Source organism: Ammospiza caudacuta, chromosome 1 (assembly GCF_027887145.1).
Source record: "Ammospiza caudacuta isolate bAmmCau1 chromosome 1, bAmmCau1.pri, whole genome shotgun sequence".
Taxonomy (NCBI): Eukaryota; Metazoa; Chordata; class Aves; order Passeriformes; family Passerellidae; genus Ammospiza; species Ammospiza caudacuta.
This window is the reverse complement of record NC_080593.1, coordinates 113,466,866-113,494,556: the sequence shown is the minus strand read 5'-3', so window position 1 is coordinate 113,494,556 and position 27,691 is coordinate 113,466,866. Positions and strand designations below refer to the sequence as shown.

Here is a 27,691-nt window from a genome sequence, read left to right as displayed (position 1 = left end):
AGTTAACTGCTGTTATTGAAGTGTTTTTATTTTTTTTAATCTTTTGAGTAGTCATTTGAAAGGGAAATTGGAGAAAGGATGAAAGAGAAGTCAAGTTACGTTTTTCTAGTCTAAAGTATAATTTTTTGTCAGAACAAGATGAGTTAAGTAATGATAGAAAATGTTAATATTACAGCTGAGAATCCTAACCAGTAAAAACTTGAGGAGAATGAATTTTCACAAAAAGAAAAAGCAAAAATATATTTCATCCAAAATTTTACTAAAATAAATGTTTTAGCATCTTTTGGACATATAGGGATAGCATGAATTCCACGTTACTTCATGTAGTTTTTTGTATGAAAGCTTTCATACAATTTTCATGTAGTCCTAAAAAATCTAGCTTAAAAATATCTTTACTATCAATTATAAAAAAAGATCAGTTTAAAAATACACTGATCCCAAGTATTTGGCATGAGGTCTAAAGCATATTTAATCCTCTTCAGTCTCTTCAAAGATGATAACAAAGGCTGGGAATGTTACTTTTCATAGACACAGCACAGGTCTGCACATCTTCAGAGGTTTTGGGGTACAGCTTCACTCTCTTTTTTAGAGGCAAAAGTAGCTTCAGATCTAAAACAAGTTAACATGGCCAAGTATCAGTCAAATTCATAATCACTGGAAGTTTAGTCAAGTCAAAACAGATTTTTTAAGGCAAATTAGAATTTTGAGATAGTCAAGAATTTAATCTCAGGATGCATGGTAGAAATACGCATTCAGAAAATTAGAGTATTCTAATAAAACACTGCCATATTCAAACCAACTACAAATATTTCAAATAAAAAATACAACTTTTTACTGCCTAAAGAAATGTAACCAAGAGGCAACAGCAGTACTCTAGCCTGCATAAACAAGTTAATGTGATTTGTACTTGGGATCTGGTACAGACATGGTCCATGCCTACACTAACACCAAGCCACATCCTGGAAGCCAGCTGTTCTGCCACTTTTGTAACTCTTTAATTCTTGAGTAAATGATGATGTAGCCCTGAGGAGCTGCTTCACAGTTTAAGAGCAGTTGATATGCTTCCATATTCACTGAGTTTAAACAATTTTTGTTTTCTCATCTTAAAAAGAGAACTATGCAAATAGCAATCATTATTGTTACTGTCCACAGTTAACCCTCTTTTCCTGGAGGCAGCTGGATTGCATTAACCAGAAATGTGGAAGTTGATTGTCTCCTCAGTTTCCTCCCTGTCAGGGCAGTTTCCCCCACTTTATTCCCAATGCCACCTCTAATTATTTCATAGGCAAGCAAGCCATTCATTTCCAGCAGAAATCTGTGAATTAGTAAAAAGGTTTGTATTTCTTTTGTCTCATTAAATAAATTATTTTCTTTTGTTGCCCATTTTAATTGAACTAACTTCTCTTCCTAGTCTTGAAATCTTCCAAATACATCAATATTGCTGTCTTTTTTTACCATTTATTGAAATAAGAACTATTATCCCATATTCATTTGTCTCTTTCAATTAACGGGCTTTCTACCTATTAAATCTTTCAAGAGACACAGTCCTTTTAGCTCTCTTTCCTTAGTCAAATTTATAGAAACATATCTAAAAAAAAGAGAAAAATTTTACCGCAAGTGTATGCAGAATATTTATCATTAATTTTGAAAATATGACCTCTCCGAATACTCAAACTATGACCATGGGATTTTACTTGAAAGTGAGTTCAAAGTATAAAAATTAAGTTTCCTCTTATTTCATAATTGTGGTGCATGTGAGTTCTGATGCTGTGCCCATATGTGTCCATATGTGCCCAGTGCACACTTAACTCCTTGAGGGGTTTGGGACTTCCCCAGTGAGTCACATGCACAAGTGAGATAATAAATCAGCTTGGAGCAATGGACCAACGTGAAAACTGACTGACCCATCATCATTAAACATTTAATTGATGTTCACAGCAGCCCTGCCATTGATAGTTTTGAATGGTTGCATGTATTGCCCCACAGCACCTTCCCCTCTGTCTGGCCCAATTTGTTCTCCTAGATGTGCCCATTAACATCCATGGTGGGAGTGTCCCAAAGCGTCGAAGTGTCGGACTGTACATGGATAAGACATTTGTAAAAATCAACAGAAACTGCCCCAGCAGAAATGGCCACAGTCCTTAAGAGGATCTTTGTGGGTAGCTACGATGGATCCATAGCAATGAGTTGTACATGCACTGGGATGGTCACATAGCATCATGGCCAGCTGACTTGCAAGAACAGAACAAAATGTCAATTTGAGAAGTCTCTCCAGATTGACCTGAGTGCTGCACTATGAGGACCCCCTTGACGGAACCACTTATCATCACTGCACAGAATCAGTCATTCTGATTTAGAGATCTAGAACTCCATGCAAGTTTTACCTTATTCCAAGATTCCAGTAAATTATTATTTTTTGCTTTTAAAAAACACTTTGTCCAAACGTCTCTGCAACAAGGCCAGATTTGAAAGACAATATAGTATAGAAATAAATAGAATTGCATTTCCTACTTTTCCCAGGTGTTCTTTCAGCTCTATTACCCCGAATGGCAGATTTCTTTGCTAGAAGGCACCTTTCTGCCCTTTCCCAGTGTATCTTTCTAATTCCTCTTGCAGGCGAGGTTTCATGGAATGTAATATTTTCAGGCTGCAGCAGAATATGCATGGAGTATGGAAACAGTTCTGCAGCAATTACAGTTAATTTAAGTTAATTCTTAACTGTTTTATGATGGATTTTCCCTTCAGAAGGTTTTATCACGGGACTCCTAAGACTGGAGACAGTTGATTCTTGTGAAACAGCATGAGCTAACCCTCATGAGCAGTAGCAGCATGGAGTGAACTCCTGGTTTCATTGTGTCAAGACAGTGCAGAATTGCTTCAAATGCAGTTGTTCCTTTGCCCTGTAAAAGAGCAAGGTCTTCCCTCATGACACTAAGTAAGAGATGAACCTCCTAAACAGGCATGGATTTGTGACACTGATTAGCTTTCTCCCTTGGACAGGTGAAGTGTTTGCTCCCATGTCATATCTTTGTGTCCCCATGGCTCAATTCCCTTTTCTCACTTGATGCTGGACCATCACCTCTTTAGAAAGTTAACAGGAACACTGCTCTTTACTGTTTTCAACCCTTCTCTGAAGCTTCCAGGATACTCTGTGGCTCCTGTTTCACAAATCTAAATAACACCAGCTCTGAGTTAGTACTTCTTAAACATTAGTGCTGGAGCATGTGCTGACCTGCCTGTTTCAGGCCTCCTTAGGTAAAATGCTTCACCAATTTTCCTTTGTTCAGTGATTAGAGAGACTAATGTTTTTCTCTTGAGAAAAAAGGTACATGGCAGGATATCTACTTACTCCTCTTTCAGTTGTTAATTAGAAAGGGGGGAATGCTTCCAGGGAAAACAAAGGTATCAATGCTTAGTGTTCAGGGCTTCTTTATGCTTGGAAAAAGTCTCATATGATTTCTCAGAGGATTTAGTTCAGTGTTGCTCCAAGTTCTCTTGATATGTCCCCTTTTTAACAAAAAAATGGGCATTTTCTCTCCAAACATTTTCCCTTTTATATTTCCTGTTTAATGAGGCCTCACAGGTATGTAATATATTTTCAGAATATATTACATTATTTTCAGAATATTACACTTCTCCTTTTTGCATAGCTGTGAAGTCCATATCTACTTCAAGAAAAGTTGCCTACGATTTTCTAATTTTTTATGACAACTGTTCCTTGCAAATATCAAATGAATAGAGATTGCTTAATCCTTCTTCATTTGTTTTGTTACACTGCCATGGCATTTTAGTTTACTTGAAGCAGTTTTGCTAACTTCTTAGTTTCTTGTGCTGTCATCTGGTACTCACTGACAACCACTGAGGTCCAGAGAAGTCTGTTGCATTTAGTCTCCCTTAAAAAAAGTCCTCTTTGTTTAACACGAGTCTATGGCCTGACACACCACCACTGATGCAAGTCTGGTAAAATGCATTTCCCTAAAAATGCTTCAGCTTAAAAGATATGCATTTCCAAATTATTCTTGCTTTATCTCCACCATCAGTTCTGCCCACTATACCCTGTAGGAGAGACCTGTGTCTCACTCAGCACAGCTTTGGGCAAAACATAGTGGAACCAATAGTAAGGGTATCACATTCCCTCTGCTGATACATAAATAACTGGAAGTAAGAAGACAGGGCATCTAAACCTATGCAAGTCAATGTTTGGCAAAGGTAATTCTTAGAACAATGTTCTTCAGTCTAAGTTTTAAAGTATCTTTTCCTGTCTGGATTACTATTTAATAAAGTGATGGAGAAATTATGATACAGACAAAATCTTCCTCTGTGCAGAAAGAGGTTGCCATCCTCTCCCACCTGATTTGGAATTGTCAAAAATGAAGAAATAGGAGTCACTTTGTAATCCTGTGTGAGCTGAACTGACATTTAAGAAAAGGGAAAACATTTTGTTTTTCTTGTACTAATACTTTGCGACTAGTTTTCTCCTTCAGATGTGCCTTAACTAATCTAATGTTTTATTCTTCACATTTTTCAGAAACGTGATTTTTTTATCGTTCATTTGAATTTATTTTATACTTTGAAAAGTGGCTTTTACAAAATTGAGTATTGAGTTCTTAAAGACAACCCAGACATTGCATGTTAATTTTATGGAACTATGTGTGGTTAGTATGCTGAAAAAAGTCTGGGATAAAATTATCTCTCATCAAAGCAGAGGACTTTGCTGTCTCAAAAGTCATTTGATTTGCATAAAGAGTTCTCACCTAAAGTCTGAGGAAAACTCAGAATTATTTCTCACCTAAACCTGTTCATGAGCTCTTGGTTGAGATTTCAGCGAGAGCAGATTTCACTGCCATGCCTTCAAAAAGTTTAAAAAAGTGGTAGATGCAAAAATTAACTGCAATAAATTCTGATATAAAGTTGGCATAAATATCCCAGGAAAAAAACCCCACAGGAGTTCTAGAAAAATATTGATATATTGCCTCAAACCAGAACCATGGACATCAGATACATTGCTTATTTAGCCATGATTCCTATGCCATGAACCATGGTTGGGTTCAATGCTCTTTCAGGCTGGAATTCAGAAGTTTGACATGGAAATCACGCTCATTTAAAAGAACGAGTACATAAATAATAAGGAAATATGGACTTAGATAGACAGTTGTGTGTATATTTCCATCTATTGAAGGGCAATTAGAAATATAATTTATTTATATTATCATTGATAAATTATTTGTAAGCCATATATTGAGTGGAAATTTGAATATATTGGACAACCATCATCTCATCTGGGAGAATTTAGATGGCTGTCTGAAAATCACATTATCCAGCTCATCAAGACAAATGAGGGCATGACATTACTTCTGTCCCATACTCCTGCAAAGATTGTAAAACATTTTTTGTCTTTAAAAAGCTATGTGGCATTTTCCACTGAAAACAAACAGAAATAAGCAATTAAAACAAAATAATTCCAATTTTTTTTTTCTCTAGGCATATCACAAATATATTTCCTCCTTACTATCTATGCTGTCTGACTCGTGGCCTTAAGGAGCAGGCAGCAACTGTATTGTGCATAGCTCTGAGCACGTTTGTGGTACCTAGTGTATAGTAGAAAATGTGAAAGAGTGAGAGTGACCATAATCAGCTGCTGACAGAACACTTCTTGTCTGTTTATTTACTAAAATCATGTCTGGGTATCAATATTCCACATATCTACTTTTCTCCCTACTGGTCTATGCTGAAGAAGTAATTTGTAATTCAGCTGCACAGAAAAATAGCAAACAACATCCTTTTATCTAGGGCAAAATGTGCTTTAGAATCCTCTTAGGGTGAGAGATAGCTTGGCAATGGGAAGTTATTTAAATTGGTTGATGTTCTCACTTCCATTTATAACACCTGCAGAATTTGAAATTGGCATGTTGGCTCCTCAGGGATGTATTTTCATAAAAACTGGTCATGCCTGCAGCTTTTGTTAGCACACACACTCAGAAATCCATGTATGGAATTACAAGGGCTCAATAAACAAAATGGCCACTTCCACACTGCATTAATTCCAAAAGGAAAAGGAGAAGGCCTATACATAAAAAAAGATAAGAGTAATTATTGAGTATTATGTCACTAACAATAAATGCACATGAGTACACTATGTCAAATAGTGAATCCCAGGGACTGTCATTCTATATATTCATTTTACCTGTTGATTCTTTTTCCTATATGGAACACCATTTAAACCCAGCAGAAGAAACCCTTGGCCTCTAGACCCACCAATAAAAGTAACTCCCATTATAAAAGCCTTCCAGCCAAATTCACACCTTTGCAACTTGATTGATTTTTATTTTTGCTGAATTGTCCTAAATATGAGAACTGGACAAGAAGGAAGGGCACACCTGTCCCTGGTAAATGTAAGAGGAAATATATGCTCAAGAATAAACATATCTTTAAGAACAAAAATGTAAAGTTCAAAACCTGCTTTAAATGCATAATTTCACCAAGATGATTTGTCTTTCCTGAAATATATTTGGTACAGGGACAGCCTCTTCAGGGGGGCCCAGAAGTGAGGTTTCCATTACAGCTATTTTTGTGATCATAATCACAGTGTTTAATGGAAATAAGATTAAATCTTGAGGAAAGCAGAGAGGCTTTAGACACAGACTATTACCATCAGGAAAGAGAACTAAAAAACATCTTGGGCCAACAGAGCTGAGGTTAATTACTCTGGCACAGATAGCAGTTTTCCAAATTATGATCTTACAACTTAAAATCATTGCTGCTTCTGGAGATAGCAGTGCAGATTTTACTACAACGTTTGATGCATGTCTTAGCAGTCATGCATAATACTGGGACATGCATCCCTGGACTCACTGATTAATTTGAGTTACTGAGAGGTCATTTAATTTGTTGATGGATCCCTCAGCCACAAGGGATTAGATATGAAAGGAGGATGACATATGCATGGGCCTGCTTAATCAATCATTAAAAACCCAAAGCAATATGCCTCTGGTAAAAGAGCAGTCTCAACTGAGTTTGGATTCATGATTCTGTATCCAGGGGTATGTGAGGACCGTAATGCAGGCTAGGTAACTTCACCCACACAATTATTTTTTTATACCACTTTGTCAGTAAAAGAAAAGACAAATTTTGTATATTTTCAGCTGGCTTGATAGAAGTTATTGTGAAAGTTGTCATTAACTCTGGTGCTTAAAAGATGAACCACATGGGAAATTGAACAACGTAAAATTTTGTTTCAGTCTGAAGCTCAGCTCCAATTAAATAATATTTTAATGATTGCATAAGCATTACAATGAATATAAAATTACTGGGTCTAATATTACTGATATATTGTCACAGACATCTTTTGTGAAAAATCCTTTCTTTAGGATTTTTCCCTCTTCTGGGAAGCTGAGGCCCCAGAGAAAGAATGTAAACAATGGTTATCTGCTGCTGTGGAATGCAACAGGTGCACCTGTGATTGGCCCATGTTCCATGTTTACAATTAAGGGCCAATCAGGGGCCAAGCTCTCTCTGAGACAGAATCAGAGAGAGCTCCTTTGTTTATTCATTCCTATTCTATTCTTAGCTTAGCAGCTTCTGAGAATTTTCTCTCTATTCCTATTAGTATAGTTATAATGTAATATATATCATAAAATAATAAATCAGCCTTCTGATCATGGAGTCAAGATTCTCGCCTCTCTTCACCCTGCAAACCTTGCAAGCCCAGTAACAATATATCTAAAAAAAATTAAAATATACAATGTATGAAAAATCCTAGATATAAGTTTATGTGTACACACAAAAACCATGAAAGTGCCTTTTTTGCAAAAATGTAGCAATCTGCCAGAAAAAAGAAGGCTTCTGTATAAGAATATAGTATGTGCAAAAACAATTTTCCCGGCAGAAATGCAAACACCAATACACAGTGTCCTTGATGATAAACTTTTCTGGTAGAGGCCCTGACAAAGGCATCATTAATGGTACTTTTGTGGTTTGATATCCAGCACCAGCCTGGCAAAGTTCAAGAAGCATCTGGACAATATTCTCAGGAACATGGTGTAGCTCTTGGGGAGGGTGCTGTGCAGGGCTGGGAGTTGGAGTCAATGATCCTTGTGGGTACCTTCGAACTCATCTTATTCTGGGATTCTGTGATATGAGACTGAAGAAGGGGAGCTGCAAAATTAAATAGATTGCTCTATGAATCACTCATTTTATATGAAAGAAAAAATGCTAATGCAGTTTGAAGATTACACAGCCGAAAAAGGTAGTATATGCTAATAAGAATTTCTATGGAAATGCTGAACACTGTATTGATAATTACAGAGGGAGATGCTGTGGTTCAATAACTACAATCTATACTCTTTAAGGAGCAGTATAGAGTATTGTGTTGGTTTTGGCTGAGGTAGAGTTAACTTTCTGCACAGTGGCTGGTATGGGGCTTTGTTTTGGATTTGAGCTGAACACAGAGTTGATACAACAGAGATGTTTTTGTTATTGCTGAGCAGGGCTTGCAAAGAGTCAAGGCTTTTTCTGCTTCTCATGCTGCCAGGCTGGTGAGGAAAGTGGGTGTGTATGGGAAGTGGGGAAGAGAGAGAGGACAAGTGACCCAAACCTAACAAAGAGATACTCCAGACCATATGGCATCATGCCCAGTATGTAATGCGGAGGGAAGAACAAGGAAGGGCTGGATGTTTGGAGTGAAGGCTTTTGTCTTCTCAAGTCACCATGACATGAGATGGGGTCCTGATCTCCTGGAGATGGCTGAACACCTGTCTGCCCATGGGAAGCAGTGAGTTAATTCCTTGTATCACTTTGCTTGTGCATAGCCTTAGCTTTCCCTATTAAACTGCCTTTATCCCAATCCATGAGTTTTCTACCTTTTACCCTTCCCGTTCTCTGCCCAAGCCTGCTGGTTGGGAGAGTTAGCAAGCAGCTGCATAGGGCCTGATTGCTGGCTGGGGTTAAACCATGACACACATGTCTGTGTATAAAAATTCTAAATAATTTCCAGAAATACTGGGGTTTGCATTTAGTAAGATATAGCAATGATGCTTTATTTTATATTTATCTATGAATAAATAGATAGATGGATATGGATAAATATCTAGGTTTTTCAACAACATTTTAGCTGATATTGAAAGAAAAAAGCTTGTACCTACTGGTATTATGTTTAAAATCCAAGTTTTAGACCCCATCTGTTAGAAATCACTGATGTTATTCACTGCTACTCCCATTCCTGCCCAGACAGTCTTAGCTGGCAAGAGTATAATAGTTATAATGTGGGAAACAATCAATTGATAACAGTCACTTGAGTTTGCAGAGAATTGTAAAAAGAAGAAGTCTGAAGTCTGTTTTTATGCCCCCTTCTCTGTTCCTGTTTCTGCCTTCTCAAACATTTCTGACTTTCCATATCTTTAAATACTGACTGTAAGCCTGTCATTCTGTTGACTTTTTTAATGTACAATTCATGAATCAGCCCCTCATTGCCCCACCAACTGAGAACTCTTTGTGTTCTCATTTCATGTTTTGTAAGAAAGCAGGAATAATTAGACAATAATAAAGGAAATCTTGGCAAGTCTCAAAAGAAAATTCTCAGAAGAGAGATTTTGCTTATGTTTTTACTGCTCAAATTGTGCCTGCTCTTTGAGATGACCCAAAAACTGTGGTTCAATAAACACTGAAAGTACAAAGAATTCTCTCTCTCCTTCACTCCCATGCGCCTTCACACACATTAATGTAGGAGGCTCATAAAAGTCAAGCACCAGGGATGAGGGCCTTTATTTAGCCAAGGCATAATAATTTAATACAAGTGTAATGCACATAATGTGTTGACTTGCAAACGGAATAATCTAGACTCTTCAAATGCACACTTTCAATAAAACAGTAATTTAAGAACACTTTTTTAAACTAATGCATTCAGACAATGTATGCCTTCTCTATTACCTATTCATGAAGTTGCTTCTCCCTCATACACTTGAAATAAATGTTGAATTGACTTTCTAACTAATTATAGAACAGTGTTAAGCAAGTCACAGCACACTAACTTCAGCTGTGGTGTCCTGGGTGACTTATGTAAGACTAAAGGCACTTGGATTTCTTGGAAATAAGGATCTATTACTAAGACAAACTCCTCATCCTGTATTTGTAGAACACTCTTTCCGCAGACAGACATAAGCAGTGTTCTTTCTAGGTCACTCCTCCACATCAGGGAAATGGGAGTGAGGTTTATTAACTGAAATTTATTTTCAGCTGTGCAGTCTTTTCAATCCTGAAAAGACACCATAAAATTGTCCTTTATCTCTTCACACTGAAAGTGCAACCCTCTCATCAACTAAATGGATACCAAAATAGCTGAAACCTTACTAAAAATATGTCCTTACCTACATTTTTCCATACACTGCATAGTCATTCTCCAGACTCAAATTATATAAGTAAAAATTAACTTCTGTTATTAAATTTGATTATTACTTACTAAAGCATATAAAAATAATGATATTCTATATAGTTGTGTTTCAGATATAAATTCTCAGGAGATAAAAGCTAATAACATCAATCTCTCAGCATTCATTTGCCCAAGAATCTTCAGCCAATTAGAGTTTCCAGTCCCTACAGCTAAAATGTTCATCAGGCTAAATAAATAAATAATAAATACTGACTGTTTTACTGTAAAATTATGAACAATGTCCACTGGTTCTGTGCCAAGATATTTGTCATGCTCTGTCAGGACCCCAGATAAATCTTCAGATTTGCTTTCTGATAATTTGCTGCAGCCAGTCAGGGTTTGGTTTATTCACCCTCCTTTCCTACTTTCAGCCTGCTTATTTGATAGCTCTGGTCTATTTAGAGATATCACTGTTACTGCTCTTTAGTGGAAGGAAGAGAGAATTTAGCCCCCATATACAATTTACTGCAGCATTTAATGTTGCTTTCTCAGAGATTAGTAAAATTTTTGCTCTTTCTGATTTGCAGGTAAATGTTAAATTCAGGTTATTCCTCACTCTACATCTTTTAGAAGTCATTGTTATGAGCAGTCAAAATGTTTTGACATATATTTTCTGTTCTTTCACTGAAATACTGCATGTTTTTTAAAAGTTATGTTTTCCCTGAAATTCACAACATTTTGAATTAAATGCACACATGGGGCATATCTCAAGGAGCTTTTGCTGGCTACAGCCCATCACCACGGGCCCCATAAAGGCTTCATCCACTTCATTGTAACATGTGCATAAAACTGAGGAGGGGGGTGAGGGAGGGACAGCACTACATTGCAACAAGGGAAGCAATTTCTGAGAAGATTAGCCCATAAAAGAGGTCTTGAACAAAATTCCCGTTAGCCACTGCAGGAACGTATCCTGTCAACACATTCCAGGGATGCTATTTTTCAGCCTAAAAGTCAAGGTTTTATTGAGGTAAAAGATTGTGCTGCAGTCCTGCCCCCAGTTTTACAGCCACATTGTGGTTTCTTTCAATCCATTTTCCTTTTTTAGAGTTGGCTCCGTATAAATGATACAAGGGTCTGCTTTTTCTGAGCTTCTAATATGGCCTAGATTATTTCTTGGACACAGGAAAACACTTGTGCATTGGCAGGGGGGAGGGAGGTGGGCAGGGAGAGGGTTGGCTGTTTTTCCTTTAACCAGAGGCAGAAAATATGTCCTAAAGATAGGCTGATCCATTCTAGGCTTAAAAGGACTGCTGACTGCCCTGGCTGTCCTTTCTCTCTCATTTTCCTCTTTCTACGTGGGTGCTAAAATGAAGTTTGTTCTTGTATTGTTTGTTTGTTTGTTTGTTTTTAATTAGTGCAGAGAAAACCAAGGATAGAGGAGAGAAGAGGAAAAAAACTCTGATGATAAAAATATAAAAAACTCTGTGAGCCTTTGAGTCATAATGATTCCTACATATAATTAGGGTTTTAGGTGGGAGTGAATGACTATCACTACCATCCACCTTGTGAACCTTTTTGTTGTTTTGGTCTTTTTTTACTTCAAATCCATCAACGATGAGTTTACATTTATTTATTACAAAAAGCACTTTTTCTTTCTGTGTATTTTTAAATGCCACAGATGTGTTAATGTCCAAAGGGAAGTGAAGGGACATCCATTTTCAGAATTAGTCATAAAGGCCTTGTATAATTTTATAATGCCAAGCAGTTGATGCCTTTCAAGATTAATAGCCAATGCTATGTTGTAAAAATGCAGAATAAAAGTCAATCCTTACATGAGAGAATTACAGCCTAAGCACATTTCTCTCAGAAGGTCTGAGCTGACTGGTTTAGTTACTGGAGCTCTATTTTAGTGGTGAGTAGGTGTTTAAGAAGTATTTCTATTATAAAGGTGCCCCCTCCAATTCACAGTACAGTGACAGACACACAGGAAAACAACTTCCTCGCGAGATACATTAAACAGTAAAAGCAAAAAATTAATTTAGGACAATAATTATAACACCAAGTAGAACTAGCAGTGGAAGTAACAATTTATTTGCAAAATGTATTTCTGTTTGTCAGTCTTTTGCAGCCACATTAGAAAGAAATACAAAGGAAGTAATACTTCATCAAGAAAAATATGTCTCTGGAAAGTACAAAATATGAAGGAGGAAGAAATTTTTGTTGCAGTGTTTTGTTTTGGTTTGTTTTTTTCACAAATTGATTTTGAATTTTGCAGACAGGCATTTCATTGTAACATAATGTGAAGGTATTAATACATAAAACATACAGTTACCTTGCCTCTTACAGGCAATACTCCACTCAATTTGTTACTGCCGTGGAGATATTGTATAGCCAGTAACACATCCCGTCAGTGTGATGCTGCGGTGGTTCCAGATTTCATCTGAACTTAAATGTATGGTGAGTCAGAGCTGGAATCATGGCAGCATTTAATTAACCTGCTTAAAATATGTTGGGAAAACACCTATTTAAAGACACTTATTTCATTTTTTATTTTACCCCTAATATCATCCTTTCACTTCTGGACTATTATGAAACAGTGAAACATGACTTTATTTATAGATTCTTAGAAAGATATTTTCTATCCAAACTAGGTTTAGTGTAAGAATCTTCCATAGGTTCCAAAATTCTATTCAAAGTGTAAGATGTTGTTTTTTCAAGATGAAGAAGCTAGTCTCTATGTAATGTAATAATATGTAATAAAGGAATTAAAACAAAAAAAAATGTACAATACATTTTATCAAAGAGAGGATTAAAAGCTGTTTTAAACTTAAATTTTATAAAATGTGTGTTTTTAGTTGGACAAGTATTTAGTTGTGATAAGTAGAACTCTTTAAACATATTCTTTTTTGAGATATTAAGGAATTTACTCATCAAATTTCATTTCAAAGTGAATTGGGTGGCAGTTCAGGATCCAAGATTTCAAACTGGCTAACATTTTGATGCCATGCCAATACTGCACCAAAGGCCAGGAAATACTGCACTTTCTCCTTCTCTTTTGGATCACTTAGCAATGGTCTGTAAACTAGAGTCCAAAACATACTCTGGGAACCTGGCTTTTAGCTTTGACTCACAGAAGCAAAAAGCACATCACCAGCTGCTTCCACTTATTGATCCAATTCTACAGTGCTGAAATACTGCTTGAAGTTGGTGTAGCTGGATATTAAACAAAATCATGCAGCCTCTTCAGAGAGATCCTTGAAGAGAAGCTGGAATCAGCACTTTAAAACTTTACTTGTTATTTAGGTTGTGCATTTCTGACTAGTACCTGACCTGCTGTCCACAGAGAAATTCAAGTTGGTACCAGTGGGAAAGATCTTTAAAGATGAAGGTGATCAACGAGAAAAAAATTTATTTTAGTTTATTTTACTTTTAGGCTGTTTTACAGACTCTCCATCCCTGACTACTTCAAAGTCAGGATGAAGTGATTTTTCACTTTGTGCCAAAAGAGCAACAGAAAACAAAACAAAATAAAAGGAAAGGAAAGGGAGACAAAATCAGAATATGTTTCTGAAAAGCTACTTCCAGTCCTGCTGGATTTCTCATGAACATCCAGGCTTCAGTCTGTCCTGGAGATGATCCCCACAGGGCAGCAGACATCAATCTGTACCTTAGTTCTCCTAACTGAAAAAAGAGTTTTATCTTGCACCCAGTGGTGTTACTTCAGCTAAACAAGTGAAGTGAGATTATATCTTCTGTATTACAGGTATGAAATCTGCTTGCTCTGAAATGCAATTAAATGAAAATTAATTTTGTTGATGCTAAAGATGGTTGAGTTTGAAGGAGACACAGTGGTTAACATAGCTAAGAAAAGCAACTTTTTGAGTGTAGAGGCCCTTTTTTATTCCTTTTATGAGCTGCACTAACTTTATATCTCTGTACAGATCACGCTCTGTCATTTTGACTAAAAGCACTTTTATAATTTTAGTTTTGAGAAAAAGTCAATAGAGTGTCTCTGAACATACCATCAAGAACTGTAAGTGGGACCTGAATCTTCTCTTTTTTCATAGGGCTGGGAAACAGCAGTTTCTTTCTCTGCAGTTTCTGAGAGGGATGGAAGTGGAAAAAAAAGGAAAAAATGTTTTTCACAACTCCGTCCCAAAACAGTGATCTGATTCTCTTCTTTAGTAGTGATTGCTTCTTTCTATTACAAAAACCTATCTTCTAGTGATTATAAAAAGTATATTTCACATCTGCTACTGCCAGAACAGCTTAAAATGGCATATGACAGAGTGCATGACAAAAGAAATCTGACAGAATCCCTCCATCAATGAAGAGTCAGCCAGGGCAATGAACATGGTCATGGTCAAAATTTTCAGTCAGCAGCTGTATGTGAAATAACCCGAGAAATGTTTTGCAAACAATATTAATCCTGGTAGAAATGTCTGAGTAAACCCTGCTTGGGTTTTCCTTCATAGAAGAGTTGAGAAATGACAATAATAGAGAGCCTTCTCTCAAGAAGAAATAATGAACTATTATTTAAGATCATGAAAAAAAAAATGAAGAGGGATTTGCAATTATTTTCAAGTATCAGGATGTTGCAATACCACAAAGAGAAGTAACCCTAACCAAAAAATTACAAGGATATTACTTACTCCTAAGAACTCAAAATTAGTTTGATTTGCTGTTAGATTTTCTCTTTATTCTTATATTGAAAATCTGTTGTATGTACCTCGGTCCATTTATCATTCTTGCTTCTGCAGAAAAAGTAAGTTTATTTTTAAAAAATCCCATTTCACTGAAACAGCTCCAGTCTTTAGAGTTAATCCTCACTATTGTCCATCCACAATATACAGTATTGCTTACCTCACATACAGGCAAGAAAACTCTAGGAAAGAAATGTAACTTTACAGTATTTCTTTCAAATAACAACTAGGAAAAATTCATTATTATGAATTTCTCTCTCTAAATGTGCAGAGCAGCAGATTTCATCCTTCTTGAACCAAAACAAATGGTACAAGAATTTTATTCTATTTTAAATTTTAAATATGATACTACTAGGACCAGGGCACTATGACTTAAATTTCCTTTTAGAAAAGAAATGGAAATCTATTATTACGTATTATTACTATATATGTGCTTAAGGTAAAGAAAAGAAAAATCTTTCTCAAGGCCAGCTTTCCACTCCTAATCTGGTTATGATAGTTGAATCTAACTCGGTATTTACACGCTAGCACAATTCTTGTGTCTTATACTCACTTTTTTCTAGATGGATAACAATGTACAGATTAACTTAAAATAGATCTCTACTTATAGACCTTATAACAGGAAAAAGCAGAAAAGTGTTTCTTTTCTATTACAATTAATCATTGATCAAACATTTGTACTGTCTTGGCCAGACTGGCACATGAAATGATACTGTCTTCCTTATTCTAAGTGACATTTAAACGATACAATTAGCTTCCCCTTCCTATTTATCTCAGCTTCTCTTTAAATCAATTAAATTTTGGCTTTCCCCTCCTCTCAAAGGTGCATTGAATTGGCATTTAAATCAAGAAAACTAACATTTCCCTATTACTTGGACATAAAAAACTGCAGGCCTTTGTTTGCAAGCACTTTCATGTTCCATTTACCCATATCCTCTCAGGAGTTTGTTATAGCAACATTAGATATGAATTAATGGAGCTGGCCCATTGCATACTTTGAAGAGCTGGCACAGACCACTGTGAGTTGGCAGGGGTGCCCAAATGCTGAGCTGATCACAGCAGCAGAGGATGTGGATGACATGAGGATGGCATTTCTATCATATTGTTGCCATTACAAAAAACAAGTTGTTCATAGAGCCTAAGCAGATGAAAGCAAACAACATGCAGCCTTCCTCCCCTCACCACTCCCTGAAAAATAACTGTGTTTTGGTTCAGGGGAGCTTTTGTAGGTTTTAGCAGCTTATCAGCTCTTTAAGCCTGTTCTGCACCCCAAGTTTTGACTCTGTAAGGACAGAAGCAGTTTAAGCTCAGTGAGTAATATAGAAACTTGTCACTGATTTTCCACAGTGTTTCCTGAATCATGTATTTCACATGTGCAATAATAATAAGGTTACAGCATTCTTTCTTCTGTGATTTCAAGAGAGATCTTCAAAGAGAGTCTCAGTCACCTTCTTGTAACTATTCTTGTGTTGTCTTTCTTCCTTTACAACATGGTTTTATAGAAAAAGGTGTAGGGGCTTTTTCTTAGTTTGCACTCCTTTTCAAAGTCACGTCAGACCTTAAAGTGACTAAAGGAAGAATGTGATGCACACACAACATAGACTTTTGAGGGGGTTTTAAATTTTTCAAATAATTTGTTTAAAAAAAATAAATAAATACACATTCAAAACAGAAAACCCAAATCTACACAGCATTTCCACCACAGGCAACATAGAACACTATTTTGCTTTTGTAGGCCAAAAATAAGTCAGACAAAATATTGATTAAATCTTTATTAATAAAAAAAAAATTTAGTATAAAAAAAGGTCATTCTGTATACTTAGAGAACAGACAAAGATGAAACTATACCATAGCAGTAAAGTAAGACACAAGTCAATTTAAAGACCCTTGAAATCAAGTTTTCAGAATTGTGCTCTTTTCTGTTGTCATCTGCCATGCCTTTATTGCCTCCACCAAGACTGTAAACTCCCTGAAGCAACCACTTGATACACCTTGGAGTTATGCATAACCATGACAACCATTAGCCTATAATAAAAAGATGTTGCCTACATTAATGTTTGCTACTGTTAGTTCATCCAGTGATGGACAAATATCCAGCAGGTTTAATGACAGTACATCAAAAAGTTGCATAGATACTAGTCACAAATGTTATAATCCAGCCAAATACTTATTTCCCATAGTCCTCGATGTGTTTCAGTCATACCCAGTAGAATAAACAATTGTTACACTAATTAGCTTCATTTAGTCTTCAGCAATGCAACGATATAGTGCCTTTCAAGAGCATGACAAAAGTACATTGGATAACAACAATAATGTTATTACTTTGAGTGGAATCCTTTGCCAGATCTCGCCCTCATAACTAATCCGGCAGAGAGCAGAATATTGATAGAATTTGCCACTTAGGAACAAGTAGGTCTTTAAGCCACAACAAAGCAGGCAGAAGAAATCTAAAACAAACTAGAAGTACCAACTCTGATTATGGTTGTTCTTATCCTTGGAAAAGGTCAGTTTCTATTAGGATTACTGGTTTCTTGTTCCTCTCCTGTATTCTGTCCTCAAACACCAGCATACATAGGTAGGAATGAAAGTGGTACCTGGGTATTTGAAGTTGGGATCTATGCACTCTGCTTGATCAAAGAAACCAAACTCATTATTGCTTGTTCATATAATTGGGCTTTCTAAAAGCAAAGCTATTGACAAGCATTCCTGTAAACTTACACCCTGTAACTGGTACACAAATACTGGATAAAAGACATGTGCCACACAGCAGTCCTACTCTGGATTATAGATCTGAATCTTGCTTACATCAGTGTGACTGCCTATAGAGCTGGTATCTTAAAGGCAACTTAACTGAATCACCTATTGCAAAGTCATTCAATACACATCTTCCTCCTAAATCTATGATGTCTTATTTTTTCTGTCACTTTTCTCTAATTATTCGAGTCATCAGGATGTTTATTCCTGGAAACTTTCATTAGAGAGACATCACAAATTATGGCAAATCTGGAAAGAACACAGTAGGCCATGGATATGTACATTAAGCAATATCATTTTAGCTACTGAAAAAATATTTTGAAAATACACTTTTCCACTCTCCTAAAGGTTTTGTTTTCCTCTTGCAGCTGAACCCAGACATTAGGAAGATCCCAAGCCTCTTGGAAAAACAAGTCTGTATGTAGCATCTCAGTCAGAAAAGCCATCATGCTGTCCTTTTCAACTGTTGGTACTGCAGAAATATATTTATAAAGGTTATAAACATAATTTTCACTGTATTTACCTCAAAGACATTTATTTATCTGCCTAAGTATTTTTAATGCATTCATATCAGCTTTTTAACATAAAGTAAAATGGCCAAACTGCATAAATGGTTGTGCAAGTTGTACAGGTAGACGATTAAATAAACATCCCCATAAGTGTGAAACAGTAATAGGCACTGCCACCTGCCTAATGGGAAGTAGCATATGAGTTCATTTGTTAAAATGAAAACATAGAAAGGTTGCATAGCATTACACTTGATGTATATTCTACTTAAATCATCAAAACAGCATTGCACCTCACCAGATGGTTTTAGCTGATTATGACTTGTTTACTAACACTGTTACCAAAAGGAAAGCATAGCAAGTAAGTTATCCCCTGTTTTAAAAGCAGGACTCACCTGCTTGCTGAGAGTGTTTTTCTGCCAACAGTGGGTGGAGAGGGTTCACTGTGGAAGAAGCTTTTTATCCACCAATGTTTATCAATTAACTCTGGTAACCCTGCCAAAGGAGAAAAGCCCACAACATTAGACACTGGATGAATAACAGGAAAAACTGGAAAGTGTTTCAAAGAAGGGAACAATACCATGCAATGCTTTGTCCTGGTCTGTGATGTTCACAGTATCCAAACAGCAGGAGGAGCTGGAAGAAACGCTGGATTCTGAGTTCAGTCTTGCTGTTCGTGGAAAACAGAGACACATGCAATAAAAAAAATAAAAAAAAAGTGCTTTGAGAGAGTGCACTCTTTATACGTCAGGAGCTTTTCAGACATGCTGCTGCCTCAGAGGAAACAATTTCACTGAGCCACAGAGTGTAACTGTTCTACTACAGTTTTCATAAGAACTTTGATATCAGTTTCTCTCTCACTCTACTCACACTTCCCTTAAAAGCATACTGAGATCTGTCTGCATAACTTTCAGTGAAATCACTGACAAAGCCACTGATCATGCCCCCACTGCTGTCAAGACAAGCAAGTACATCCTTGAAAATTCATGTCCACAATAACCCAATTGCCATGCTTTCCCTTATGACACAACTAAATACTACACTCCCATTAGTGTCCATCGTGGACCTACGAATCCTAACACACCACGTGGACTCTCAAAGCAGTGATTATTTCACATATTTAGAAACAAAAAAATGTGAATTGATTTGTATTGTGCCTAGATTTCCAAAGTAAATAGGAAGTAAAGTAAATAGGAAGTAAATAGGAAGTAAAGTAAATAGGAAGTAAAGGTAGAAACCATGACTTGCTAGGCTAGCACTTTTACTAGGTCATGTTTTATACATATATATATATATATATATATATATATAAGACACTAATAAATAATTCTAAGTAGAGTAATTTAAAAAGCAGATGGTCATTAAAACTAAAGTTCTGTGATATGAAAAACTCTCCAAGAAATTAAAAGCTATTTAGGCAAAGGCAACTCTTTGCCTCCAGCTCATCTAGACATCACCTGAAACACTTTCTGACACTTTCAAACACAAGTGCCAACAACCCGGCCGCTTTCTCGGGAGAGGCTCGGGGGCTCAGCCTCCCTCCTCCAGAGGCGCTCCCCAGGCAGGGAGAGAGGAAGAGGGGAGAGAAGGGCGGGGGGTGTGTTTGGGGACAAGCTCCCGCCCCGCCGAGCACTCACTCCTGTAGTACTGGTTCTTGGCCAGGAGGCAGCCGGCGGACGGGACGGAGGCCATGGCAGCGACTCGGCGGGGAATCCGGCTTTCTCCGGGAGGAGCCTGCGGAGGAAAGGATGGACGCTCTGTGCCGGGGGAAGGAGGCGCCCGGCGGGGGAGCGGAGTGCTGTCCCGTCGCCGCGGCTCACCTGCGGGAGGGCCAGCGGCCGTGCAGAGGCAGAACCCGGGCCCTGCTCCGCACCGAGCCTCTCCGGGGCCGCGGCCGCCCTTTATGGGACGGGCAGGCGGCTCCCCCCGCCCGGGGGCGGCGGCACAGGCGGGACGGAAGCGAGGGGACGGGAGGGGATGGGAGGGGACGGAGCCCGCGGCCGCCCTGCCCCGCCCGGGTCGGCCCGGGACAGCCCCGGCGGCTTCCGCGTCCCCACAGCGGTCTCTCGGTGCCCGCTCCTGCCTGTGGTCCCGAGCACATCGCTGGAGTGGGGACTAGGAGCTGCTGCGTTGGATATTTTCTTCCCTATGGGCAATGGGAAGAACAGACGGGTGCCGGTTTGGATAAAGATTTTTGTTCAGAATCGCGAACGTGGCTATGCATATACACTGATTTCTTTAGTGAAGCCAAAGGAATTAGCTCCACTCTCACGGTAATGATTAAAACTGTGATCGCGTAGTCTTGGTAAAATTAAAATGAAGTCCAAGATAGATCACAAAACTACTTTTACTTTCCCATGATAAATGCACAGCTCCTTTTCATTGCTGTAATCATATTGTATGGCAAAGCTAGTCCAACAGTGTGTGACCTCACCTTTCAGAACTGTCAAGAGAAAAAGTAACAAATAGCTTTGGCTGTTTGGTTTGCTCCCGCTCCACAGCAAAACTTTTTGTCCTTTTTATTTTTCCCTAGCAGGGGCTGTGGGTAAGAACACAGAGGTGAAGTGTGTGTGGTACGATGTTACTGCGATGTTACTGTCACATCTGCTTGAATAGTGAATTCTATCTCAAATGTTAAGGACATAGCTCATAATAGCTCCTAGCATATTTATCACAGTGTAAACCACTCTGCAGGGAAACCACCTCTAAAACAATACCCACACAGCATTTGTAACAGGCAAGCAGAGTGTGTTCTCATAGGCCTTTTTACTGATATGCTGTCAGTCTTGACAATGTGGTGGTCTCTCCTGAGCAAAGACTGAAGGCTCATCACTGAGAAATCTGCAATATAGACACAGGATATTCCTTGCAGATGACTTTATACCAAGCACTAACACCAGTTACCCCATACATTTATCCTGTTATGTGAAAAACACTGTAAGAGTAGTAGTACTCACTGTTGCAGCTTCTTCTAATCAAGTTCCATTTTCAGTCTTGTTCCATTTGAAGGCAATAAATTTCTGCAACACCCCATTTGTTTTTGTCACCATAAATGCGCTCACACTGAGCACTCTGTTGAATTGTCAGATCCATTCCTGAAAGAGAGGAGGGATCTTCCCAAAGAGCCATAAGAAATGGTCTTCTTGGGCTGTGAGGGTGGGCATTTGTAGTGACAGCATTGTGTCCTAGACAGAGCTAGTAACATTATCATTTATTGTATCTGCTTTTGTCTTACAGCTTTAAAATCCTGTTTTAATGTTTTGGTAATGTTCATTGGTTTGTCAAGGACATTATCAGAAAAGCTGTTTAGGCTTTAGCATGCCCATGGTATAGGCCTTGTATTTTACAAGGAAACAGACATAATTTTCTCTCTTGCAAGCCTCACAAACATCGATCCATTTCAGAGCCATGCCAAAATATACAGGATCTGGGGAACACCAGGTCTGTAAAATTTTCAATTGTTTCACTGCTGCACATGTATAATTTGGCTTTATCATTTGGTATACATGCTCATCTACCACTTTTGGTTTAGAGCCTTTTTTAATGCACTGGAATAGAAAGGGCTTACTTAATGAGAAATTTTCCACTATTTCTCTCACTTAGTCTGTCATGTCCTATCTATTGTATTTTCTTTTAGTAAGAATACAGCATCCTCTGAATGTAGAGCTGCAGGTTTCCCAAGTGTTTTTTCTTGCATGGTCATTCTGGCAGACTGTTTCTAAAATACTGGCACAATTATTTTAAAGTATTGCTACAAAACCAAGGCATGCTGTTATCTTCAGCTAACAAGAGGGAATTCTGAGATCCAGAGGAGCTAAGATAAAATTTACCAAAAATCTTACACGTCTCGTATGAGGGCTGTTTAAGACTTTATTTTTTTTATAACTGTTCAATGCCATAGTTCATTTATCCACTTATAGCTGTCATTTACTTCAGATCCAGATTTAAGTGCTCAGTGTGTTGATAAATCAGATTCTCAATCAGACACTGAAAAACTTGGTTAGTGGCCACCTGCGATAAAGAAACTCACATAGCATCAATTACAAACTCAGGGGCAAGGTTGCTATTTAACTTTCAAGACAGCATTCAATTGCCTTAACCACTGACCCATTATTTTCTCCCTGAAAGCCTTGGCTGCATCACTTCTCAAATTCTGTCATGAATATGGAAGTAGTCCTATTAAATACATGCTATAGTCTTTTGAATATAACAAACTCAGTTCATACCCATGCTTTATCCAAGAAGAGGCAGGGGCCCTATGAAATAAATAATATATAAATAAATACATAATCCCCAATTTTGTAAAAATGTGTTTACAAAATGTACATTTCCAGACCCTTGAATTAATAATACTATGACCTTAACAATAGTGTTAATATAGCATTTGTGTATTATGCATAACTATTAAATAGAGGCTGTTTTGTTTGTGATCCCATGAAACATGGATACTTCTCAGAAAGTAACTTGAAATTAAAAATTATATCAATACAACTGATTAAATGGATCAATCTCCCACTGTATTGTGCCAGGATTACCTGACATAACCCTTTATTGCACATTAAAAGCAAAACATCACTGTCACAAAAAGGAAAACAAACAAGCAGTCTATATTGAGTTATACTTTGAAGCTGACCTGTTAATTATTTACCAAAAATGTTTATCTAATAAACTTAACTACTCTTTCACTTCTTGGAACATCTGTGAGCCTGGTGCTTTCTGGGGACTTGCTTTGGACTTCCGTGCACTTTTATGACTTTTTTTTACTTTTCCTTGCCACTTAACCTTCTCTAAGAGTACTGTGGCATTTGAAATTCTACAGTGTTGCTTCAGAGGTGTGTCCTGTGTATGATTATATTGGTGCTCTGACAATGTTTAGAGAGATGTGAACAATTTGAGTGAAGGCAGCTTTCTGAATGCATATGCAGAAAGGTACTCTTTTGGCACATGGGGGTTGAATGTTCTCTCCCCACAACCCTCTGGAAAAGCAGATTTTGCACCTTTTCATAAATCATAGAATCACAGAATAGTTTGAGTTTAAATGCACGTATAAGAATCATCAAGTCCAGCTCTTAAGTGAGTGGCAAATACAGGGACTGAGCCCACACCTTGGCATTATTAGCTTTCTGCTCTAACTAACTGAGCTGATCTCAATTAATCTTATTACCCATCTACAGCTAACATGTCATTTCAATTTTTTACAGAAATTATAAATCACTTTTTTTAAGGGAAGTGTGTACCAGTTCTCCATGAGAAGACAAAACTTCCTTGAATTTTGTTAATACATCCATTTTGTAAAGGATGTATTAACATTTTTAGAGAACTTTCAGAAACATTTCTTTCATGGATCTCATGGATTAGTAACTCTAATTATTCACTATTTATCTCAACAAATTGCTTTGCATACCTATTCTGTCAAATTTTGAAGAGTCTATAAAAGAGGCTTGCAATAAAGAAATTTCATAGTTCCACTATGTGAAGTAAAAAAACTTTGCCATGCAAAATTTACTTATCAAAACCTGTTTAGTTTGTTAGCTGCTTACAAGGACCAGTGCCATCACTTACTTTTTTCATTCATTTGTTTTACTTTTCAAATATTCCTCCAAGCCAAACAGCTCAGCAGGAATGCAGGACTCATCTATCAAAAACAAGAGGAGTTGAGGTATTGATGGCAGTGTGAGAATTATATAAATGGTAGAGTGAGAGGTGGCAGGGGAATGGAAATTCATATTGTATGTATTCTGCAAAAGATACATGAGGCCATAGAGCTGCTGGGGAGATCCTGAGCAGAGAAGGGACAAGAAAAATTTTTCTTCACCACTGCAGCGTGTGACACCCCTGCAAATCATCAGCTCTGTAGTAATGACCACTCCCAGTAATGAGCTGATTGTTTACTGAGAGCTGTGGCACTTTCTTTCATTGGGTTTATTTTTAATCTTTACTACAAATGTGAATATAAATTTGGCAAAAAACAAAATGAAGCAGCACCTTTGATGAAGAGAAAAAGACTTCTTTTTCCTGACCATTTAAGATATTGGATGAGAGAATACTGAAAGCAAAGGGTAGCTACTGATCTCTAGAGAGCATGGAGTACACCTCTGAATGATGCACATTGCCAGAAATGTCAGCAAAAGCAGGGAAAACACATACTTTTACATACAAATTGCATGGCAAAAACACTGAGAAAGACTGTACATTTCTAAATTGTTAGTACGTCTTTGTGCATTTACTGTGAAATGACAGTTTTCAAAGGCTAAAAGTTACAAATTTCTCTATATTCAGTCCAATTCATGTCCAATGCAGCACTACACTCACACAAAAAGAAAGACATTTTAGCATTTGTCACTTTAGTTTTATCTTAGCTCTTCACTAAAGCCATTTTTCTTTGGATCCATATGCAACAAGCTGCACAAAGTTCTTCCATCTAGCTACATCTTTTACATCTTTCTCAGAAGGATTATCAATACTTGGACTTTTTGTTACTTTTGTTTCTCAAGTATTCTGAAGAAGAAGATATAAGCTCCCAGTATCACCAAATATAAGGATCAAAAATTGTATTCCTACAAAACAGAATATGTAATTGATTGAAATGTAACTGAATAAAGCAAGATTGAAACATGTTTATATTATGTTTATATTATACCTTTTTATTCTGTCCCTGGAAATTTATTGATCTATAGAGATGAGAAATTTGGCTGGTTATTCAATTTCACACCCATTACTGAGATGCAGGGCCAAATTGCATATTTTTAATACTCTTGTCCATTTTGGTTAAAACATTTTATTGAATAGCATCCACTTTTTCAAATTGCTGTAAAGAGTTCTGTGCATTTTGATATACACCCACAGACTCTTTTCTCATTCACTTCTGTACCTGCTTTCTCTCTGTCCTTGCAGGTAGAATGGACTCAGGCTCGCCAGTTTGAGCACAACCTGTTAGCTCTGCAAAGGCATCCTAGAAGGCTGTAGTAGCCCGTCATGCCCATCATATTCCTCAGCACTGAGGCATGCTGGCATCCTCATTTCTTTACTAGTTGTTCTGTCACCAGGCCAGATGCTCAGAATGGAGCAGCATGAGGTGCAAAAAGAATCAGGGAACTTGTGAATAAGAACATATTCATAATTTTGCAGCTGGAAAATTTCCCATTAACCTAGCAACAGAGCTAGCCCAGGACAACACAGAGCTGAACTGTTCCAGAATTCAGAAGCCAAAGTCTACTTTTACAAGCTTTCTTAGAGCAAACTGTATATCCTGAAGGTGTGGCAGACTTACATCTATATGGTGAGGTTGTGACAGCAACACCTGAAGAAACATTGAAGCCTTAATTCACTCACAAATCCCTCCAGCATGCAGAGGAGGAAGGCTGGCTGTGTCAGACTTATCACACCAGGATGTCAGGTCAGATCCTCAGTTCATTATGCTTGTTGTTTCCTTCTTCTCTCAAAATTTAACCAGTTGACCTCAGAAGTGCAAACACTATTAGGACTGATCAGGGACTCTGCCATTTTTTCTAGACTCCCACGCACTTAATTTCACCTGAAATCAGACTTTGAATATGCTTAGTACCATTCTTTGGCCCTGAAGACAACTGTTATGAAATGGGCAACAGGCACACTGTTTTATGCTGCAAAATAAGATGTTTACTACCAAAATGAAGAAGAATTCTCTCTTGCTTGTGTTAAAACCCAAGCTGCTTGGCAGTTTTTTGGGAAAAAGCCAGGGAAAGCCCTAAGCCATTCCAGGACATTTCTAATTATCTTAATAGAATGGACAATCGTGTTCTGTCTCCTGTCAAGGCTCCCTGGCATTAATTCAAGGGTTAGTTAATTTAATGTGACGTCACTGGTGCCTAGTGTAAGATGCAGTCCAATAAGCTGGCAGACAAATGACTCTGCTAAGCATCCATTTGAAAACCTACCATGTTTAACATTTGGGTGTAGATTAGGCTAATTAGGGTCCAGTTATTGCATTTCTTTAGATCTTAATGGATCTAATGCAGTGGCAGTTTCCATCTCCACAGATGCTGCTGGCAGGAAGTCTTGCTCCGAGGCTTCTGCAAAGCTGCCTCCACACACACACTGCCAAGTCTTTTAGCACAGCAAGGGCTAGAGCACAGTCCCATTCACACAACCAGGGAGGGCCTTCTGCTTTAAATATGCAACATAAAATAAGGAGAACAGGCAATGGCAATCTTTGTTTCTGTGACCATTTAGGAGCAAAAAAAACACCCCAAAAACAGGAGAGAAAATAGCCAGACATGCAACTTCCTTGGGAGACCATTCTTCCCAGTCTCAATCCTAGCTGACACCATTGCTGATCCTCTAAGCATGACATACTGACACTGCACTTCAATTTATCCTATGAGAAAGAAAAGGTAGCCAAGCTGAGCTCTTCATAAGGTAAAATTGCCCAGCATCCCAGCAGAATTTTCTCCAAATATGAACTCATCTCACTGGCAATGAAGGCATGGTTGGCAGCATGTCCTGGAGCTGAGGAAAGAAAGTAGAGCTTCTTCATCCCATCAAACTCTAAGGTGGATGCAAGTGGTTATTCTGTGTCAGGATATACTGTTTACATTCCCACATGGGAATCTGAGGCCATAGTCACTGCTACTGAACCACTAGAATTACAGGCTTGAAACAGTATTAGTACTGTCCAAGAAACACAGAAGAGGATGAAATGAAATGAAATGAAATGAAATGAAATGAAATGAAATGAAATGAAATTAAATTAAATTAAATTAAATTAAATATGGCAAGGGGTCCTTTAATCCAGAGTTTCTCAATCTGTAGGATGTATTTTGCCAAGGCACTAGCAAGAAGCCATAAACAAACCTTTCTCACCACAGAGTTACATTGAGTGCATCAAACAGACAGTAATTTACTCTAAATAAGACCAACCCAGTTGAGATGTGTTGCTCCAATCTTCTGCCTCTTATGACACAATCTGCCCTGACAAGTGTTTGTCTACTTCCCGTGATGCTGAATCATATCAAAATTGATGAAGAATCAGAGGACTGGTCACTGATGTTCTGCTGATGGGAGGGAAATCTCCTTCAGTAAATGAGAGTCTGATCACATTGGTGATGCTACAGGTAACTCTCCTCAGAGTGAATAGACTTGACTCTGAATACAGCTGCTAGACATAGAACACCTAGTTCCCTGACTTTCACTTTTCTTATAGTTTAAATAATTCCCATATTTTCAGAAGTTTAGTAATTTTTTTTTCTAACAAATGAGAACTGAGGCCCACATGCAGCCTTGCAATTTCAGGAACACAAGTATTCTTGTAGTATTATTTTATTGACTAGGTTCATAGTAGGTTTTCCTAGCAAATGCCAATATTGAAAAACCAAACTTTGACAAGA

General features: G+C 37.6%; 1 protein-coding gene across 2 annotated transcripts; it reads right to left on the bottom strand.

Moving 5' to 3' along the window:
- Positions 1 to 16,876: 16,876 nt before the first annotated feature.
- Positions 16,877 to 20,257, bottom strand: PPDPFL (pancreatic progenitor cell differentiation and proliferation factor like). Of its 2 annotated transcripts, XM_058813888.1 has the most exons (5): positions 20,147 to 20,257; positions 19,964 to 20,060; positions 18,907 to 18,996; positions 18,722 to 18,821; positions 16,877 to 18,292 (listed from the first exon to the last, which is right to left on the bottom strand). In XM_058813888.1, exons 2-5 carry the CDS (start codon positions 20,016 to 20,018, stop codon positions 18,280 to 18,282), a joined length of 258 nt encoding a protein of 85 aa, XP_058669871.1. In that variant the 5' UTR covers positions 20,019 to 20,060; positions 20,147 to 20,257; the 3' UTR covers positions 16,877 to 18,279. The 2 variants fall into 2 exon arrangements, with proteins under 2 accessions (XP_058669871.1, XP_058669863.1); XM_058813880.1 differs by having other exon boundaries at positions 19,964 to 20,198.
- Positions 20,258 to 27,691: the final 7,434 nt, after the last annotated feature.